The 22,657-nt window shown below is 40.9% G+C and overlaps 1 protein-coding gene across 3 annotated transcripts in view; it reads left to right on the top strand.

Moving 5' to 3' along the window:
• The window catches only part of LOC108719851 (MAGUK p55 subfamily member 7), a 216,991-nt gene extending 195,178 nt beyond the window's left edge, over nucleotides 1–21,813 (top strand). For all 3 annotated transcript variants that reach the window (XM_041567396.1, XM_041567397.1, XM_018269077.2), the window contains 4 exons: nucleotides 6,421–6,514; nucleotides 8,312–8,420; nucleotides 15,465–15,608; nucleotides 18,210–21,813. In XM_041567396.1, the coding sequence (XP_041423330.1) occupies nucleotides 6,421–6,514; nucleotides 8,312–8,420; nucleotides 15,465–15,608; nucleotides 18,210–18,389 (527 nt within the window). In that variant the 3' untranslated portion in view covers nucleotides 18,390–21,813. The remainder of the gene's footprint in view (nucleotides 1–6,420; nucleotides 6,515–8,311; nucleotides 8,421–15,464; nucleotides 15,609–18,209) is intronic.
• The last annotated feature ends 844 nt before the right edge of the window (nucleotides 21,814–22,657 follow it).

Raw genomic sequence — 22,657 nt, forward strand, 5'->3', positions numbered from 1 at the left:
GAATAGGATCAACCCGCAAACTCGAATTGAATTAGATTCACCAAAAAAAAAGATCAAATGTCAACCAAATGACTCCAAATTGATTGTAGGAGGTCCTACATAGTAGTGATGTGCGGTTCGAGAATTTCTCGACCCGCACCCGACCCTAACCCGCCCGCACCCGACCTGGGCCCGCTGATTTCCTTTATTTATCGACCTGCGCCTGCCCCGCCCCACAGTGACGTCACAAAAGGGGCGGGGCAGGCGGAAGTCTATAAATTCCAGCGCCGGAAGCCGGCAGTACTAGGTCGCGGGCGGGGAGAGCAGGAGAAGAGCTCGACCTGCACCCACACGCGACCCGCACATTTCGTCCAGGGGTCGGCCCGAACCCGCCCGACCCGCGGCCCTCGGGTCGGCCCGCACATCATAGGCCAAAACACCAATTTGGCAGGTTTTAGATGGTGAATAGTCGAATTCGAATTCTTAAAGAAAAAGTACATGATAAATTTCGAAATTCGTATTTCGTATTTCCTAGTGGAATTACACTAACATAAACTCAAAATTCAAATTAAAAAATTTGACTTTTCAATTCGACCCTTGATAAATCTGCCCCTTAGTGTATGTGACTGGCAGATGTTCACAAGTGTGTGGCCAGTGACATATAATCTCAAATGGAACACTCCAATGGAATTTAGTAGGGATCCCCTGTACAAAAGTAATCTTAAATCTAAAGCATAGGAACCCCGGGGTGATATTTGGGTACAATGGAGTTGTCTAGTGCCACCATATATAGAAAACAATACAGCATTACTATAGAAGCTATTCCAAATTAAATTGGCAAGTGCATTTTTGGTCTTAATAGCCTGATGTGCCTGTTCCTGCAAGATATAGTTGAACTACAACTACCAGTGCAAGTTTACCTCTACATGGAGAAACTCTGGGAAAGAGCTGTAATTAATGCCGCCACTCAGAGCACAAGGTTAGAGAGTTGTAGGAAAGAAAAGGAAGGATGTAGCACCTTAGTGGGCAGGTCTGTCAGTCGTGATGTGTCCCGAATTTTCAGTGAATTTCTTGTTAATAAAGACAATATTTAGTGAGATTGACAAAGGTCTGTTTTACAGCTCTCAGAGGCCGGCAATAGGATGGATATCTGTAGAGTGTTACAGCATAGGGAAACCAAATATAACAATCATTTAACACACCATAAAGCAGTTTGCTTGACAATTAGATTGGTGCTTGAAAGCGAGTGAAAACCGTAAATCTTTAACTTTTTTTTCTAATACAAAAACCCAGCTGTTCCTACGGACATATAGGTGTTCTCTGAGAAGGGCCCGGTGCGTGTAGTCTAGTCTAGATAATTCTCACTCATGGGAAATGATTATTTCTAGGCAAAGGGACATGTGAAATAAAATCTCCTGCAACATAATCTACTCAAGAATGTCCTACCCCTACCAGCATACCTCCCAACTGTCCCGTTTTTAGAGGGACAATCCCTCTTTTGACAGCTCAACCCGCAGTCCCTCGTTTGTACTGGAAAGTCCCGATTTTCTCTGCGCTGAACAGCCAGAAAAAGAAACAACGTTTTTAACTTAATTGGCTTTTGGCAGAGAGCCCAGAACAGCCGCAACAGAAGATAAGATACATTTTGTAACAATTCAAATGTATCTAGTTAAGCAAATAAGTAATTGTAACAATATAAGATAACTGGTCCCTTGGGAAAAGTTACAGACTCACAGCTTAAAGGACAATTCACTTTCATTAGCAAAACTGTAATAACTGGAAAAAAAACACAGAAATATGTTCATACTTTTATAACATGCGGAATTTTGTAAAATGAACATGGTAATTAGAGGGTGTGGCCACAAAAATGGGGGTGGTCAAAAAAAATTCGCTACACGCGGCAACTTTTTTGACTCTTTTTATTTCCAAGATGTTGGGAGGTATCCGGCACAGTAATAAAGGGGGCTGCAGGTTAGACTGTTATGTGGGTCGCTCATTATGTTCTTACTTCAGTTACAACTCAACAAAATGCAGTTCTAATTCAATTACATTTTATAATTACAAATGAAATAATGTGACATGTTTGGCCTTCTCCATACCATTGGCAGATACCCCCATCCTATCCTAAACTCTGCCAAGTCAGAACCCTTTGTACAGCCTATAAGTAAACTAGTAAGTTGTTCCTGCCATGGAGAGTTCTATTTAGGCTTGCTCCACCCCCAGGGATATCAAGCCACACCTCTACATAGACCACACCCCTTCTGCCTTTTTCTATATGTATAATTGTAACACAATAGGAGGGCTTTGAAAGGTTGTAGCGAATGAGCATGAGACAATGGTAATGTAGACACATCTAAATGAAAGATTCTCCATCCATATTTCTGATGTTTAATCAGGCACCTGTGTATAACCACCTATGCTGCTGAGCTGCAACGAGGACCAGTGTAAACAATAGAGAACTACCTTGTACATCCCGTGCGTCTTACCTTACATCCCGTATACAGGGCAGGGTCCATGTTACCTCCTGTATCAGTCATTGTATGTAATTAATCTGTAAGTTTAATGGATACCCCCTTACAGTGATCAGCACTGTGCAATATGTTGTCACTGTTCATAACTCTAATACTAAGCCCAGACCTGTGTGATTTGTCTTCTTGCCCCCAGGCTGTATTAACAGTGTTATTGTCCGGTGGCTTATTTAGCAGTTGCCCCATAAGATGCCAGGGAAGTAATTATTTTTGCCCTATTTTAACACTGTGCACGTGTAACTGTAAAGAGTACGCTGCATATATAAAATGTGGATGCTGAAGTTGCACAGTCACATAACCCCATGTGCATACCTCCCAACTGTCCTGTTTTTTCGCGGGGCAGTCCCGATTTTGACAGCTCAACCCTCAGTCCCGGGTTTGTTTCTGAAATGTCTGACTTTTTCTTTGATCTCCTGCACTGAACAGCCAGAAAAAGATACAAGGTTTCTGAAACTTAAAGGGGAACTCCACACAAACATAACTTAAGCTTTTTGAAAAGTAAACTTAATTTCAAGCAACTTTGCAATATACATCAATTAGAAAATATGCAGACTTTTCATGATTTTTAATGGTTTCTGACAGTTCCCTAAGCCTAGCCCCCTGCTCTCCTGCTGATCTGACTGACTACTTTGCTGAGCTGACTGACTACTGTTACTTTGTATCAACAGCCATCTGTCCTCAGCCTGCATCCTCCAAACCCCACAATTCCCTGCACACGTGATTTCAATAAGGAACAGAACATCACAGTGCAATGCATTGTGGGTTATGTAGTTCCTGCATGATGTCTGTAAGCTGTGGAGAAGTTGTTACAATTTGTAACATCAGTGGTTAGTCCCTCCTTCCCTGCCAGGATTTCAAATGATGCAGAAAGACAAGAACTGTTAAACAGCTGGATTTCAGCATAGAAAATGGCATTTATTCATACTTTTTGAACAAACAGGTAACTGCGATGGATATATTAGGGTTTCTGTGTTATGTGGGCCTCTATCAAATTTTGGTTTGGAAGCCGGAGTTCCCCTTTAAATGGATTTTGGCAGAGATCCCAGAATAGATACCTAGATACTTTTGTAACAATTTAAGATAAGAAGGTCTCTTGGGGAAACTGTGACTTGCAGCTTAAAGGGCAATTCACCTTCATTAGCAAAACTGTAATAACACATAAAAAAACAGAAACCCAGAAATGTGTTTAAACTTTCATAACCTGACAAATTTTGTAAAATTGACATGGTAATTAGAGGGTGTGGCCACAGAATGGGCGTGGTCAAAAATGTCGCAGCGCGACAAATCTTTTTGTTCCTCCTTCTATTTCCAAAATGTTGGGAGAGCACACGTGTAACACTCCCAGCCTGTCCCGTGAGTTGTCATACCAACACAAACATGTTTCCCGTTGCGAATTGAACTCACAATTATGCACACGTGTTAAACCCGTCTGTTTGGAGCTCGCTTATAAAGATGATTCTCTCCCAGGGATTATAACCACTGAGTGTTCCACAGGACATTTGGGGTTAACATATGTGACCTCTCCGGGACTGGAGCCTCTGCTGTCAATTAGATCCCATCAACTGGAGGCGAGGGAAAGCGCTGGAAAGTAATGAGGGCGAAAGATGGAAAAAATATACTTTATGACATAACCAGGATAAAACCATGTTGTTTTTTAGGCCTTCGGGAAGTTTTAACACATTTCTGCGTCAGCGACGTGACTGTATAGAAACTGATCTCAAGGCAACAAACTCCATTTGCCTCCAATGGTTCATGGATGGGTTCATCTGCTGTATTACCCCGAAACATTGTTTTGACAGCAGCACTTTAATGAGCTGTAAACCCAAAATATAATGTTCCCCAATAAAGGAAAAGATTATCAGTGAATTCAATGTTACATTATATACGTTTTACAATTTTCCTGGGGACAAGAAAAAAATAGTGCAAAATATAAAATCAGGAAAAAGTATTATAAATTGTAGGGACAACAAAAATATGAGAAAACTTAAAGGAGAAGGAAAGGTGCCAAAAGTTAGTTTTCCTTTACTTACCTGAAACCCCGGGCCGGTGCTCCTATCAGGAGAAAACTCCACCAGCCCGGGCTTCTTCCAGTGAGCACCACGGAGCGATCTTCTTCCAACTTCTTCTTTCATCAAATTTTCCAGGGCAGACGCATAAGTAGTAGAACGAAATAGCTCTCTGGAAGAACTCCAGGCCAGTGCAGTTTTCTCTTAATATGAGCACCGGCCTGGGGTTTCAGGTAAGTACATGCAATCACTTGGGGGCAGGGACATACTGTAACTACAGAGGAAGCAGACCCTGCGGCTGCATGGGGCCCAGAGGTATAGGGGCCCCTTGAGGCCCTAATTCATATACAGTTTCAATAAATATTGGAAAAACAAGTCAACCTCTAAACATTTTGGGGGCCTGAAAAATAATTTTCTGTGGGGCCCACTAGTATCTAGTTACTCCACTGTTCGGGGTGCCTTACATTTTGGCACCCCAAGTAAAAGGACCTTTCCTTCTCCTTTAAAATCAAGAGATGAAAAATTTAAGGTTTATGTGTAAATGTATTTACAACTGAGAGCAGTGTTGGTCACTTTTTGAACTCCTAGTTCTGACTCTTCAAACAGAGTAGTAAAAGGCAGCTTGCCTCCAGCCAAGACTCGTAGAGGCCCATTTACTAAGGGTTGAATATCGAGGGTTAATTAACCCTCGATATTCGACCATCGAAGTTAAATCCGTCGACTTTAAATATCGAAGTTGAAGGACTTTGTGCTATTCGTTCGATCGAAGGAATAATCGTTCGATTGAACGATTAAATTCTTCGAATCGAACGATTTTCCTTCAATCAGAAATTGCCTAGAAAGCCTATGGGGGCTAACATTGATGCTTGGTAGGTTTTAGGTGGCGAAGTAGGTGGTCGAAGTTTTTTTTAAAGAGACAGTACTTCGACTATCGAATAGTCGAACAATTTTTAGTTCGAATCGTTTCGAAGTGGTAGCAATTAAAAGACATGCATTTTTAGCTTTACGTTAACTTGAGGATTTCATTGGTGCCTCCAGTTTTAGTGGCAATGCACTGGCTGATAACAACTGCCAACTCCAGAGCTAGCAGCTTATTGGTCTGAGTAAAAAGAAACAAACTTAATTGGCTTTTGGCAGAGAGGCCAGAATATGTGGCAGGTGCACTTAGATACTTTTGTAACAATTTAAGATAAGCAAATAAGTAATTGTAACAATTTAAGATAGGCAGGTCTGTGACTAGCAGCTTAAGGGTGGTGGCACACGTGCAGATTCGGCGAGATTAGTCGATGAAATGCCTTCCCGCTGGTAAGAATGGGAATCACCGGCGGGATGGGATACGGATCATTCAGTATTCTGAAGTCGCCCAAACTTTCCTCATGAGGCAACTTAGGAAAACAAATTGATCTCAATGGCATCCAGCCCGCGATTCACATTCTTGCTGGCAGGAAGGCATTTCGGGCAGATTAGTCACTCGTAGAAGAGGAGATTTGTCGCTGGGCCACTAATCTCCCCCGAATCTGCACGTGGGCCACCACCCTAAAGGGCAATTCCCCTTCATTAGCAAAACTTTAATAACATAAAAACGACAGAAATGTGTTCAAACTTTCATAACCTGCCAAATTTGTAAAATGAACGTGGTAATTAGAGGGTGTGGCCACAGAATGGGCGTGGTCAAAAATCTTTTTGACCCTCTTTCAAAGACATTTCAAAAAACGTATGACATCTATATATCATTTTTTTCAGTGTGGTTAGAATCTATTCAGCGCGTGCGTCTGCTAGAAATAATGCTTTTCTCCAGCTCTTCTGTTACTGGAATGTAGTTCAGCACAGGCTTCCAGCTCCACTGCTTCTGGTACTTGTTTGATGCGACATTAAACTATTTCTCTTTCTTCTCAATGAAACGCCAGATACAACGAGAGCGAAGAGAAGCCAAGAGAAAGATGGCGTCGAATATATATTTATTTCTAAGCATTTGTTTGAAACCGACATCCACAATAACAAGTAAGTGTGACTGTACAGGGATTGGCCACGGCTAAGATATGTCCACTTTGGTACCATGAGACTATATAACATTGCCAAGGGGAGCTCAGTGCACTGCTACATACACTGCTGATTAACAGGGCACCCCAATATTGGTTGGGGTAAAACACCTGGGAAAAGTAGGCTCTGGGCTCCAGTACTGAGAAATACAAGCAATTTTAAAGGGGACCTGTCACCCAAAAAAAACATTCCAAATCCTATTTTATCACATTAGTCAAGCAAAATGAACTTTAATTACACTATATAAATTATTTGAATCTTGTTTCCTTCAATCTGGGAATTCATAATTATAACAAGCAGGCAGGAGCCATTTTGTGGAAACTGTTATTAAGACAAGCCTTGTGTCATCTCAGAATCTTGTTTGTGCACCAGAATGGGGGACCTGATGTCCATCCCCATGTCCTGGCTACACAATTAAATGATTAAGAGAACAGGGGGGAATGTGTGGAGAGCAGTGACTAATAAGTGCTGAATGGAAAGTGAAAGTAATTGTCTGCCCCTCCTCTATGCCTAGGCATAGAGGAGGGGCAGACAATATTTGATTGACAGCTGAGATTTTTAAATGTGTTTACAACAGCTATGATCGCTTTAATAAAAAATTGAATTTGGATTTCATGTTTATTTTGAAAAGGACTTTTATTAAACAGTTTTTTATGTCTGGGTGACGGGTCCACTTTAATGGGAAAATGAGAGAGACAGCCTCTGTAAGACTTCATTGTGTTCTGTGAGAGATTTACATAAACTATACAAATACACAACTGTTAGTACCGTGTTAAACCAAGTCTAAATAGACTTACTAATATACATATATATATATGGTTTTTGTGTCCGGGAGGAAGAGCCATTTGAGGATTTGGTGTTATTCTTTCAGATTATTTGCCACCTTTCCGCAGTCCGTAGTTAAACTGGCAGCCGTGTATTAGGGCACCAGCGAGTTTCATTATAACCAAACACAAACACGAGGCTGGAGGGGCATCCATGTAAGAGTCGGTATTTCGGAAAAATGCCCCCATTGATCCGGCTGCTGGAGGGTGTATGTATTCTGGCATATCCACGGCAACATGTGAATAAAAACATAACTCTCCTTAATTCCGTTTTTTTATAGTATATATTTAATTTTTTGTTATTTCCTGGAATACACTCCTATCTTTCCAGCATTTTTATTACCGGACAATGATACTGTATCTCATGGAATTTATTCTAGAGTAGGGTTTATGGCTCATAAATGTCGCCTTTTATTTTATCTTGTTTTGGTTTTTTAAGCTGCAGATAAGCAATTTTATGGCAGATAATCTACCATCTTCTTTCTGTCAACAGCTTCCCCGCTATATAGATATAGATATATTTTTTTTGTTAGTGGCGGGCCGTGCCAGGTATATACCTCAGCGTGCAATGAAATTTCAGTAGTTTCAATTGTTTAACTTTCCTAGTGTTTTATGGCATTGCATTAGCTCAGACAAAGAGGTGATGGAAACTATTAGTGTGCTCGTAGGCTGCAGGATTTTTTCTGCGCTGGTTAACGGTAATACTAGCAGGTGTTACTGATTTGGAAATGTAAAATACAAGGAGTTTTCGTGTTTTTTTTCTCTCTGGAAATGACACGCTAGAGGACTTGGCAGAGCCTCCCTTCTAAAACATGGTAAAGATAACATGTTGCATAGAAATACTTCTGTTTCTCATTTAACTTTATGAAGGGATTACCAAAGTCCTTTTTCTGCTCGCAAACTAACTGGACCTTTTCTCTTCTGTTCTGATAAGGTTTATTGAGTACGGCGAATATAAAAACAATTACTACGGCACAAGCTTAGACTCTGTCAGGTCGGTCCTGGCGAGGAATAAACTTTGTTTGCTGGACGTGCAGCCTCACGTGAGTATCGTTCATTCAGGGCCTTTAGCGCCTAATCTGTGGGATTCCGTTATTGAGTCAGAGCAGCAGAATTGTAAAACCACCACTACAGTTCATAGGAGGTGAGATGCCTCCAGAAATACACATTTAAATACTGATTAGCAGCACCAGTATTAAAGGAGAACTGAACTCTAACAATGAATAGGGCTAAAAATGCCATATTTTCTATACTGAACTTATTGCACGAGGCTAAAGTTTCAGCTTGTCAATAGCAGCAATGATCCAGGACTTCAAACTTGTCACAGGGGGTCACCATCTTGGAAAGTGTCTGTGACACTCACATGCTCAGTGGGCTCTGAGCAGCTGTTGAGAAGCTAAGCTTAGGGGTCGTCGCAAATTATCCAGCAGATAATGAGGTTGGTCTGTAATATAAGCTGATGCTACAGGGCTGATTATTAAATTCTGATGCTAATTGCATTGGTTTCTGTGCTGCCATGTAGTAATTATCTGTATTAATTACTAATCAGCCTTATATTGTGACATTTCTATTCTATGTGTACTGTATATTGTGAGTGGGTCCCTAAGCTCAGTAAGTGACAGCAGCACAGAGCATGTGCAGTGAATCAGCAGAAAAGAAGACGATGAGCTACTGTGGCATCTTTAGAGACACAGATCTTTATTGCTAAAAAACTGTGGTTGCCTTCAGCTGGTACAGAAGCACGAAACATAATGTACAACATTTCTAGCTACTTCTTTAGTTATGCTTTAGTTCTCCTTTAAATACCATCCAGGCCTGACAATGCAAGTAAATATGAAAAAAAAACAAAGCAGAGGCATTTACAGCCAGATAAGAAATGTACCCCAACCAGCCCTGCTTTTGAGCAGTCCATTATTTAGACTGCATAAATTGTGTAACCCTAACCCTATTGCATCAAATCATCATGAACAATTACAGATTTAGGTAAGACACAAAACATGGTTGTGATTATCATACCCACACACATATGTATGGGACCTGTTATCTGGAATGCTTGGGACCTGGGGTTTTCTGGATAACAGATCTTTCCATAAGTTAGATCACCATACCTGAGGCAAGCAGTTAAAAATCATTTAAACGTGAAACAAACCCGATAGGATTGTTTTGCCTCCAAAAAGGCTTAATTATATCTTTGTACAAGGTACTGTTTTATTATTACAGAAAAATGTGGATTATTTAGATATAATGGAGTCTATGGGAGACAGCCTTTTCATTAATTTAGAGCATTCTGGATAATGGGTTTCCAGATAACAGATGTCATACCTGTATATGTTTTGTCGTTGATACTATTTGTATTTGTAGATAGTATTTTGTTACTCTAGAGCAGAATAAGAGTTCATTCTCTGCATTTGGGTTAAACCAAGACCCCTTGATGCTATTTCTAGAGGGCCGGCAGCACTCCTGTCTACTCAGCACAGTGGCAGCCAATCGTAAATAAGCAGGCATGATTTTTTGGCAGAACACCCTCTCATTTCCCATTGGCTGCTGCCAGATTTTATTATAATTATTGCACTGTTTCACTGTAATTTTACTCTTGATATAAACAGAAAATAGCACCAGGAGCAGCTGCAAAACTGTCACATTCAGATGTTCGATTCATTATATATCATTACATTATTAGTGAAAAAAACTAAAGTAAATGGTGAAAGCGCTGAGGAGGCCACTCTGAGCAATATTACATTCATTTGTTTCTATGGTTTACATTTCCTTTACAATGACAAGATAACAGTACGAATAGCTGGTTCGTCATAGAATATTTCCGTTATTCGTGTTAAAGGGGTTGTTCACCTTTAAATTAACTTTCAGTATAACAATTTGCAATTGATTTAAATTTTTTTATTGTTTTTTTACATTTATTTGGCTGTTTATTCAGCAACTCTCCAGTTTGCAGTTTCAGCAATCTGGTTGCTAGGGTCCACATTACCCTAGCAACCATGCATTGATTTGAATAGCAGAGGCCTGAGTAGAAAGATGAGTAATAAAAAGTAGCAATAACAATACATTTGGGGCAAATGAGGCAGTGAACCCCCATTTGAAAACTGGAAAGAGCCAGATTGAAAAAAGGCAAATAAAAAAACTATAAAAAAAAAAAAAAAAGGAAAAATGAAGGCCAGTTGAAAAGTTGCTTAGAATTAGCAGTTCTGTAACATTCTGAAAGGTGAACCACCCTGTTAACATAAACAGAGAGAACTGGAGCCAGTATGTGCACTACCATAATCAAAAAGTTTTTAATAATGTGGGGGGGGAGGGATACACTCACAGTTCACCCGAGTCCACAGTTGCATATCCACGAAATTGCAACAATAGTTGTGAGTCCCTCCAAAAACTGTCAAGATGATTAAAAAATGCAAAAATATTTATTAGGACATAGTAGAAAATGGCCTAACGTGTTTCGTGCCTGTTAGGGCACTTAGTCATAGGCTCACGAAACAGGCACGAAACGCGTTAGGACGTTTTCTACTAAGTCCTAATAAATGTTTTTGCATTTTTTAATCATCTTGACTGTTTTTGGAGGGACTCACAACTATTGTTGCAATATTCAAAATGTTGTCATTTGTGGGGGGGAAAAAACATTTAAAATCCAAATAAACAATACATTGTGTACTTTGTGATGGTTAAAAAAAAAGCTACAGTAGAAAGAAAAGGGACAGAGAAATAGAAGACTCCCGGCTGCACTACTAAAGTATTAGAGAGGACAATACTAAACTGGCCGCCCTGGTTTCAGGCCCATCCAAGGCAATGGTTGAGATACATTTTCTCAAACTTCCTTTTGGATACATGGATTCTGCCGCCTTTAAATCCTATTATGAGCAGAAGCATAGCTCCGATGTCCGACAAAAGCTGGTGCCATTCTCCCACTGACAGTGGCGGAACTACTGAGGGAGCAGGGGGTGCGAGCGGGCCAGGGCCCCCCAGCAGTCCATTCGCCACTGAAAATGCGGCCAAATGCGGCCGGAGGGGGGCGGGGCCCGGCTGCGCGTCCCGCACCAGGGCCCGTCCCCCTCTACGATCGCTACTGCCCACTGATATTGTCAGATCGGCAATACTTGCAGAGATATTATCAGTAGCCGACAGAAATTTTTTAACCTGTCCGATCAACTGAACGACCAATCGCCATCTCGCTTAAAAATGACGGGACACTCCACACATGGCCTAAAAATCGTACGAAACGGAGATTTGTACGATCGAATTTTTGCGTCTATGACCAGCTTTAAAGTTGCACCCGGTCGTCTTTAGCTAAAGGACACGCGCCCTCTCACCGTATTTGTGCAGCTCCACTTGCCTAATGACGCACTGCTGGTTTCTGCCCCACATCATGGGGTTAAGCCGTGCTGCGTGTAACAACATTCGGTGCCAATTAACAATAATAATCGGATCTTTCTTCACAACATTAATTTGGTTTTTATGTCTCTATTTTTAAAACTTTCACCGGATTGAGCTGCTGCGCTTTGGCCTGATCCGCTCATTCCATTTATACAGTAACGCCTTAAGGGGCCACTTGGGAAGCTGATAATTTAGTCTTTCTAAGCTTTTATTGCCAATGTAGCACAATTCTGTGATTTTATGGTGCCCACCTGACTCAGCTTGTTTGGAAAGGGAAGCTTTGCTTACTCAGCGCTAAGTGAATTGGTGCCGGGCGGGGCGTTCCCAGCTCGCAGCTCTGTAGGCCCAGGATCCCTCCTCTAGCGTGCAGTTATAACATTTACTAACATTTACTATTTCTGAACTGAAAATCCAAACCTGTGCCCCTGTAGAGCTTTGCTCTCATCTGATCATCTGCATTGGATTGGGGGGGTGCTCACTAATATAAAATATGTCATTTAAAGGAGAATTCAACCCTAAAGTTAAAAAAACTCCTTCCCCCCTACCCTACATAGACCTCCCTCCCTTCTCCCCCCAGCCTAAGTGTTACCCTGGGCAAATGCGCCTAATGTTTTACTTACCCCTCGGTGCAGATTCAGGCATCTGCGTTCATGGACGCCATCTTCAGGCGCTTCGGTAATTTTCGTAATGAGACCGGCACTTCAGCAATTGTCGTGAGTTTCGACGCATGCGCAGTTGTCGCGAAACAAATTGGAGAAAGTTGCTCCAACTGCGCATGTACCCCCACACCGGTCTCATTCTGAAGATTTTCGAAGAGAAGAAGATGGCGCCCGTGAACTCCAATGCCTGAATCTGCACTGAGGGGTAAGTAAAACTTTAGGGGCATTTGCCCAGGGTAACACTTAGGCTGGAGGGAGGGGGGTCTTTGTAGGGTAGGGGGTAGGGTTTATATATATATATATATATATATATATATATATATATATATATATATATATATATATATATATATATATATATTTTGTCATGATTTTTATGATTTTTTTTTATATCTAAATTACACTGTTTACACTGCAAATAATTCACTCTACAATATAAAATGTAATTCCTGAACCAGCAAGTGTATTGTTTTTAGTTGTAATATTGGTGTGTAGGTGCATCTCAGGTCATTTTGCCTGGTCATGTGCTTTCAGAAAGAAATGGAACTGCTTTCTGGCAGGCTGTTGTTTCTCCTACTCAATGTAACTGAATGTGTCTCAGTGGGACCTGGATTTTACTATTTTGTGCTGTTCATAGATCTACCAGGCAGCTGTTATCTTGTGTTAGGGAGCTGCTATCTGGTTACCTTCCCATTGTTCTGTTGTTAGGCTGCTTGGGGGGGGGGTGATATCACTCCAACTTGCAGTAAGAGCGAAGTTTATCAGAGCACAAGTCACATGACTGGGGGCACATAGGAAACTGACAAAATATTTAATGAAACTCCAGAGCAGGTGTTCGCTTCTTAGCAATGTAATATTAGCCAGCAAATTACTTTACATTGCGAGTAGCGCTAAACTATTGCTAAACATTCGCAATAACACTTGCAATTGTTTATTATATTCCCACTAAAGACTTTTTTAATTCAACAGGTTATCAGCCCTCACCCTTTAACTACTATAAAGGTTAATTTATATGAAACCATTAACTACAAAAAGTGTTAATGGCTTCATATAAATTAGGGTGAAAGTCTGATAACCTGTTGAATTAAAAAGTTTAAATCTAGTTTTAGGGTTATCCATACAATCAGCATGCACCCCAAAGCTGTACCCCAGCCACCTACTCATGGAGCAACCCCCTACACATACACACACACATTGTTAGATATGTTTATGGGAATGCAATGAAGGTTTTGTCCATGCTTTCCTTGGGATTACTAATGAAATAAACTTTATTATATTGGTCTGGAATATTGTTGCATGTATTAATGGAAAGAAATCCATATATTCCCGATACACAGACATTTAGGGGCCGATTCACTAACTTCGAGTGAAGGATTCGAAGTAAAAAAACTTCGAATTTTTGAGCTCCTCGACTATCGAATTGGCGTAAATTCGCCTGAGTAGAAGGATTCGAATAGATCGAGCGCAAAAACGCTGCGACTATTCGCCATTCGACAGTCGAAGTACTGGATCGAGCGCAAAAACGCTGCGACTATTCGCCCATTCGATAGTCGAAGTACTGTCTCTTTTAAAAATACTTCGACTGCCTACTTCGCCACCTAAAACCTACCGAATTGCTTTAAAAGCCTATGGGAAAGTCCCATAGGCTTGTTTTCCAAGTTTTTGATCGAATAAAAAGGCATTCGATCGAATGAAAATCCTTCGATCGAATCTTCGATCGAGCGCCTATTCGCCTGGCGAATATTCGCCAATTCGACTATTCGCCAGCGTGTAAATTCGCCCGAATTGCCTATTCGATTCTATTCCCCAGTCGAATTTCGAGGGATTTAACCCCTCGAAATTCGACCCTTGATGAATTTGCCCCTTAAAGAGTGAATATACAGTAGATATTTCTGTAGCGCAATATCCAGCCAACTTAGTTACAAGATCTTGCTTCTGGGGGAAGCTGTTCATTTTGACTCATAGTTGGCATCCATGATAAATCCATTTACACTGTACAAAACAACAGGAAAGGGATCTGATGAAGGGCTAGGGAATGTCCCAATGAAGAAAGCCTTGATCGTTTAATGGATGTATGGCTTCAGAGAGCAATGGTGAATCAGGCGATATCTCTTACTGAGTCAGTGTGACTCTTCCCCATAGCCGGCGGCAAAAGAGGGAAAAAAGGATTCTCGGTGCCACAATCGCTGAATATTCTCTGTGGCTTTGGAACCGAGGCTGTTACAGCATTCCCAAGGAATGATATGTGGATCCAATAAAGAATAGCAAAAGAACCAGTTCCCTTCTGGGCCAGAGTAACTCCCAAAACGAAAAAAAAAAGAAGCAGCTTGTGACGAGGAGGGGAGTAATTTAGGCCATGTTTTATTATTGTTTTTTTTACCTATTTTCATCAAATTCCTGGAGAAACCTCGTGCCAGATGACAAACACTAATAATCCTCTTGCTTCAAAACAGCCCGTGAAATGGCGCATCAACGTCTCCTTGATCAAACACATTCTGACTTTTTAAGCACCTCGAGTGAAAAAAAAAGCCCCATGAAATAAAAGAGGGAGCATTTCCAGGACTTTCATTGCTGTCTTTAATGCAGCTTTCTGCCCAGAGCATGACATCACCCTCCCGAGTTAAAAGGCGAATTATAAATAGTGAAAAGCAGTGGCTGACAGCGAACAAACTGACTTTGGACTGAAAATATCCATTCCTGATGTTTAGACATGTCTGTTAGGAATAGTCCTGCCACCAAATTGGAAAAGCAGAGTGTAAGATTTGGGCATGACTGTGCCTACTGGCTGTGGTACTGACGCCTGCTGCCAAGCGGGTCACACTTTCCAACGCTGGCAGACTGCGAGTGGAAAGGAAGCCTTCCTAACCGGGGCAATAACCGCATTCACTTAGCATATATACACTAAACGCTTCAAAAGGAAATCTTAACGGAATGTGACATATTTGAAAAAAATGTCATATGTTTTCTATTACTAAATGTATTTTTTTTTTAAATTTTCGTTTGAATGAGAGAGGGATCTAATTCTCTTCTTCTCTGTTCTTCCAGAGCTTGAAACACTTGAGAACATCTGAATTTAAGCCTTTTGTTATATTTATCAAGCCTCCCACTATTGAGCGCCTGAGAGAGACACGGAGGAACGCAAAGGTGATCTCCGGCAAGGATGAGAGAGGGGAAGCCAAAACCTTCACGGTAAGTGTTTTAGTTCTGGGCCGCGAGGATGTCCTGCCTTTTAGCCCTTGAGAGTGCAGGTGAGATGGAGGAAGGTACAGGTGCCTGGTAGGGATGCACCGAATCCACTATTTTGGATTCGGCCGAACCCCCGAATCCTTTGCTAAAGATTCGGGCGAATACCGAACCGAATCCGAACCCTAATTTGCATATGCAAATTAGGGGTGGGAAGGGGAAAACTGTTATTACTTCCTTCAGGTCTCACCCATACCCAATCCTAACCCACAATCCCAAATTTCAACCCAAAACCGCCCAATTGGCAAGTTACAGAAATACCCACACATCACTAATCTGGAGAACTGAATTACCAGAAACATTTTGGGACTAATACCTTTAAACAATGTGCATGAAGCATATGAACTACATGGGGGCTGTTCTAATTACCCAATAGGCATTCGTTTTGCTGTGCTTTAAGTTGTGTGAAATGTACCTACTGTATTTGTGCAGCAGCACAGGCTTTATAAGCTAATGGTTTTCCTTGTAACGGAACAAGGAACCAACAAAGTACAGTTATGTTCAGAATAATAGCAAAATGAATAAAGCTCAAAATCCTTATAATAGCTTTAATTTCCATAGACACAAATGCATTGGGAACACTGCACATTCTGTTCCAATTCAAAACATGAAGAAAAATGTATCAAATTCTTGTTATTCCTTTACAGAAAGTGAAGAAAAGGGAATATTAGGCAGTGTCTGCATTCTTCTTTACAAACTCAAAACATTTTTCAGTTTATACAGTGAATGTTTAAGATGTTGCTTTCCTTTGAATGACTGAACTAATATTTAGTTGTATAATCAGTGTTTCTGAGAACTGCTGCACATCTGTGTTACATGGAGTCCACCAACTTCTGGCACCTGTTACATTCCACAATTCTTCTGCATTTCTTGCTTTTGCCTCAGAAACAGCATTTTTTATGTCACCCACAAGTTTTCTATTGGATTAAGGTCCAGGGATTGGGTTGGTCACTCCATAACATCAATCTTGTTGGTCTGGAAAGAAGATGTTGCTCGTTTACTGGTGTGTTTGGGGTCGTTGTCTTGTTGAAACTCCCATTTCCAGGGCATTTCCTCTTCAGCATAAGGCAACGCAACCTCTTCAAGTATTTTGATTTACTGAAACTGATCCATGATCCCTGGTATGTGATAAATAGGCCCAACACCATAGTATGAGAAACATCCCCATATCATGATGCTTCTGCCACCATGTTTCACCGGCTTCACTCAGTACTGTGGATAAATTCGGTGTTTGGGGATCGTCTGACAAACTGTCTGCAGCCCCTAGACTCAAAAAGAAAAATCTTTCTTTCTTCAGTCCACAAAATATTGCACCATTTGTCTTAAGGCCAGTCAATGTGTTCTTTGGCAAATTGTAAGCTCTTCGGAACATCTTTTTTTCAATTTTTTCAATGATAGGACTTTGCAGGGGCTTCATGCCAATAGCTTGGCTTCACATAGGCGTCTTCTAATTGTAACAGAATCACAAGTAACTTTAGACCTTCTTTCATCTTCCTGGAGCTGATCATTGGCTGAGTCTTTGCCATTTCGACTATTCTTCTATCCATTCAAATGGTATTTTTCTGTTTTCCTCCACGTTTTTCAGGTTTTGGTTGCCATTTTAAAGCATTTGAGATGATTTTAGCTGAGAAGCCTATCATTATCTGCACTTCTTTATATGTTTTCCCCTCTCCAATCAAATTTTTAATCAAAGTACGTTGATCTTCTGAACAATGTCTGGAATGAGCCATTTTCTACGTTGATCTTCTGAACAATGTCTGGAATGAGCCATTTTCAGAGAGAAATGCACTATAATCAGCATTTGCTCCTTCCTTCCTTAAATAAGGGCCGTAACTGACACTTGTTTTTTCACAGAATGAATGAGCTCATTAATTGAACTCCAAACTGCTATTATTTGGAACAAGCCTCACTTAATGATTCATTTACACATAATCAGCATAATGTCATGACTGTTGGGTCTTTTGGTTTTCTATAACTACACCTACTAGTAAATTATTTGCCATGTAGAAGTATATTTTCTACCAAAAACAGTGATTGATCAGGGTAGTAATTTCGGACTGTGATTATTCTGAACACAACTGTACCTATCTTTCATGAAAATAATTGGGACACTGGCATAACCCCCCTTCCCCAAGTTCCTTTAACCCTTTGACCCTACTTTTCACAGTTATACCTTTAAGGACAAGGAAGGTCTAATTCTCTGGAGTTGGGGTGCAGACATGTTGGAACCACACAAGTGAATTCAAACATTGCCCGGTGTTTCCCATTGACTTGCTGGTAATTTGTTTGCTAGGTGCCAGGAATCCATGGGACATGCTGGTAGCATGATGGCACATTGTTTCAAAAGATCCCCAGGGCGGTGCAGTGTTTTCCGACCATTGATTATTATTAGTACATTACATCAGCTATATATATATATGAGATACAGCTAGAGTTAGTGTTCTTTCAAAGTCCAATATGGCCACTCAGCCCGGTCATATTGCAATATAGTTGACACTTCTGCAGTTCATTTTATCACTGAGATCTATAACAATTTCCCTCTTCCAGGATGAAGACTTTGAAGAGATGATTCAGTCGGCAGAAACCATGGAAGCTCAGTACGATCACCTTTTCGACAAAACCATAGTCAACGATGACCTTTCTACAGCGTCCAATGAACTCAGATCAACCCTTGACAGGCTGGAGACGGAGGGCTTCTGGGTCCCAGTCAGTTGGCTGCACTCATGAGCCGTGTCAAACAACACCAATTGTTTTAGATTTTATCGTTTATGTATATATCACACGTGTAAGCATTTTGTTGGTGGGCTTTTTTTATTTGCTCTGGTGGAACTCATTTTAAATATCGGTCTCGTTTTTTCTTGGATACTGTGGAAATTAATTTTGGAAAGGAAGAGAATGATTTTGAATACATGCCTTTCCGTGTTCTATAATATAAGGGGAAAAGTATGTGCAGGGGGTTTCGAGCAAGTAACTGTAGCGTTTTAAGTTGTCCCACACGAATGAAGCCAATGAAGGATATCAGGGCTGCAGTTTTTATTGTAGGGCAGGGAGTTGGTTGAGAAATGTATAGTTCACATGCGTTGCAATTGTTCTTGGCAGCCAAGTTGTGCAGTGAGCTTGGACTTTAACTTCATCGCTGTCAGGGGGCTCCTTTCAGTTGGGCTCTTCTTCCCAAGGTGATCACTTGAGCTATAATATTACACTGGAATACCCAAAAGACTCTGGGTCCTTTTTTGTTTTTCTTGTGAAATGGTGCAGCACAGTCTTTTTGTAGCTTTCAAGAAAATTATTTTTTCCTGATTATGTCAAGGCCATTATCAGTGATTAAATGTCTAGCACTTGCTTTTGCTTGCACCAAGTTTGTGTGTGGTCTTCCTGAAATATTCAGGTGTTCCCTTCACCGTCCTATTGGTGCAGTATGTTCTGTTTGGTTTGAAGACTCCACAATCACCTGTATGTTTGAAGCTGCACAGAGTGTGAACAGGAAACACGTGATTTCACTTTATTGCAATTAACCTTGAGATATGCTGGAATGGGATTGTACAAAACGCACTGCAGGGAAATAAACTTTACACTGTATCACAGCTGGTTAATGGCCAATGCGTTGGAATGGGACATTTCTCTAATGGGAAGGGAAAAAATATTTGTAGAAGCAAAAGACACTGGGAATGATATATATAGAGCATTACAGCTGAAGGGCCACAAGTCTGATTTGCTGCTTTTGACTTCTCTGGTCTGAATTTCTGCACTGATATTTGCCATAACTTGTCACTAAAAGTGTATATCTACATAAGATGGACATCAGATGTGAATGAGAGACAGTACTTTTGATTTTGGGTTGGTCCCTTGAAACTGCAAACCAGCTGGCTGATCATCTCCATGGACAGGCTGATCACACCTTTGCTATGAGTTTTTGTATTGAAGTGGAGCCTTAGTCTTTAGGGCTTTGGCACATTGGGGTGTTGGACACAGTCCCCCCTTTCTGCCTGTCATTGATCCAGATATTCAGTGCACAAACAATGATGGCTGGTGATCTTGGCACACTGCTACGTGTGTGAGCATTAGGGCACTTGTCATTTAATAGTAGTATTTGAAAAATTACTGGCAGAGACGGATATTCAGTCTGTTGAGGGAAGCAAAGGACAAAATGCCTAGTGTGCCAACAGCCTTACAGATGCTGCTGGTTGTAGTTCCACAAATGCTAAAATGGGGGTCCCCCAACATGATCAACATCCAGATGTACAGTAAAAAGAGTTAGGGAGCAACGCAAGCATGAAAAATATTCCGGGGTGCTCCAGAATAAGTGATTGGCCATTTGGTAGCCTCTAAGTGGACTGGCAGACTACATGAGACTCTATTTGGCAGTAAACATGGTTTTTATTCAATTAAACTTGCCTCCAAGCCAGGAATTAAAAAATAAGCAACATCAAAGGGGTTGGAGAGCAACATGTTGCTCATGAGCCACTGGTTGGGGATCACTGTGCTAAAACAATAAGCCTAATGGTTTGTCACTGATAGGTTTAATGTAGTTATCAATAGAAAACAGCTCTTTCATGGATTTAAAGTGGCAATACCATATTGCATCAAACCAGCTCTGTCCTTGTCTCCATCTGACAGTCTATACACTTATCACAAAGAAGCACAGACCTTGCAGGGATTTCTCATCTCAGTACCTTCCCAATGGAATCCCCTGTTCTGCTCAAATGGACCTTACATAGTTACATAGTTAAATCAGGTTGAAAAAAGACAAAGTCCATCAAGTTCAACCCCTCCTTATCTTCTTACAGAAGGACCTGGAAGAGCCGGAGGATTTCATCTCATCGTGACTACTTTAATAAGCAGCAATGGGGGTTAGTGGATGATATGCAGCCGCCCCACTGGATACAAGGGATTAACACTGGATCTTTCAGAACTTTTATCTCTGGCTTTATTATTTGTGCAGCATGTTTCACTTCAGATATTACTAAGGCTTTGAATGCACAGTGCACACGATCAAACACTGGTTTATAGCCAATCAGGCAGCTAGAATATCAACTCAAGGAACAAGCAAATAGGTGAAAAGAAGTCAAACCTATTTGGAATCAATAGGAGCACAGATCAGTGTAATTTCAGCATTGCTGTTGTATGTGTGTTTGTGTGTGTGTGTAATGCTGTGTTTCATACTTGCTGTTTTTTTTGAAAAGACAATTTTGGCCACCTGTTTCTAGGAAGCTCCACCCATGTAAGGTTTGTGAACCTTCCGGGGGATAAAAATGGGTCTGTTTTGTAGCGGGATACTGTTAACTTCATTCACCCACAAGTTGTTGTTGAGCACAGCCAGTCTAACTGGTTCCCTTTAATATGCCTTAAAGGGCACCTGTTGGGTAAAAATGTTATCCCCAACCAAAGGTGCGTGCTAATAGAGTCCGCATTCCGGTTGGGGATAACAGTAGGTTTTTTTTAAAAAAAAAATGCCCCCACCAGCGCTAGGCTACTGGCAACGGGGGTGAGCTCCCGGTGAGAGCAGCCATAGCCATATATTATGCCATGAGCATAATGAAAAGTGCCCCAAATTGCTCATTATGTACATGCGAGTGACACAACATGGCTGCTCACACTGGGAGCTCACTCACGGTGCGGGTAGCATAGTGCTGGCGGGGGGGCATTTTTTTTAAAAAAAAAAACGAGTTATCCCCAACCGGAATGCGGGCTCTATTAGCCGCACCTTTGGTTGGGGATAACATTTTTACCCGAGAACAGGTGCCCTTTGAAACTCCTGCCGCTGACAAAGTCCCGTACCTTGTGGACTTCTCTATGAACAAATAAGCACAACGTTTGCATCCTCACCGTGTTCTCGCTAATGTGTCAGGCATCACTCTCTGCTTTGCCACCAAATTGGTTGATTCACTAATTGTGGGTGTCAGGTTGTGATTTGCTGTTTTTTTTTTGTTTTTTTTTAAAGATATTCACTGTTTTTACATTTTAAGTGAAAATATTTAATTGTAAATCACTGTTTGCCATGGTAGATTATCGGTCTCCTCAGGCTTCGTACGTTTCCTCTTCAACGTCATACTTGAACATGTTGGTAACTTAACAGCTGATGCGATGTTTTTAAATCTGTAAATTGGAATTCCACTTCTTATGCAGGACAATAAATTATTGACTCGGTGAATTTCTCTTGTGTCTGTGTTCGTTTATTCACAGCGAAGAAGGGCTCTACCCATTGACGCAAATAATTGTTTTACTTTTAAAGGGACAGAATTGCCGAAAATGTAATTAAAATATAATATACTTTTGCCCTACACTGGTAAAATGGGTGTGTTAGTTTATATAAACAAGCTGCTGTGTAGCAATGGAGGCAATTGAAATAGTGCTAAATGGCACAGGTTAAATAGTGGATAATGGATATGCTCTGTAGAATACCATTATATTGTACAGAGCTTTTCTGCTATGTAACCTGAGCCTTTACATATTCATATTAGTTATTCGTGGTTCTGTATAACTAAGGATAAGTCCTAGGACCATTTATCCAGTACATCTGTATGTGTATGGTCAGCTTATTCCAGTTGAGGTTACAACCAAGCCAATATTTTATCAGCCTATCCTGTAAACTACCAGACAAGTCTAAGGCCAGTATTCCAAATTTACCTCCAATTTAGTTCCCCAAAAATGTATAATGCCCTCTCGTTCTGCCCCAGTCCACCCCAATCCCCGTTTGAACTTACTTTCCCTGTCCTTATTTTCAGTATCTGACTTTTGTGATTGACCCCTTAACATCACTGGCCCATCCCTTTTACAACCCACCCATTTGCTTCATGGGTCCACCCCCATCAGTGTTCTGCTCTTTAAAAAGTGGCAACCCAAGAACTGTGAGCTGCATGTGTCTATAATCCTCCTGCAACTCCAGACATTCATGTATATGTCACAATTATTTTACCACCCACCAATTTTGATAATGTTCCACTAGAATCTAAAAGATCTCCAGGCAACATGATTGGCTGAACCTCTAATACATA

The sequence above is a fragment of the Xenopus laevis genome, chromosome 6S (genome assembly GCF_017654675.1).
Source record: "Xenopus laevis strain J_2021 chromosome 6S, Xenopus_laevis_v10.1, whole genome shotgun sequence".
Taxonomy (NCBI): domain Eukaryota; kingdom Metazoa; phylum Chordata; class Amphibia; order Anura; family Pipidae; genus Xenopus; species Xenopus laevis.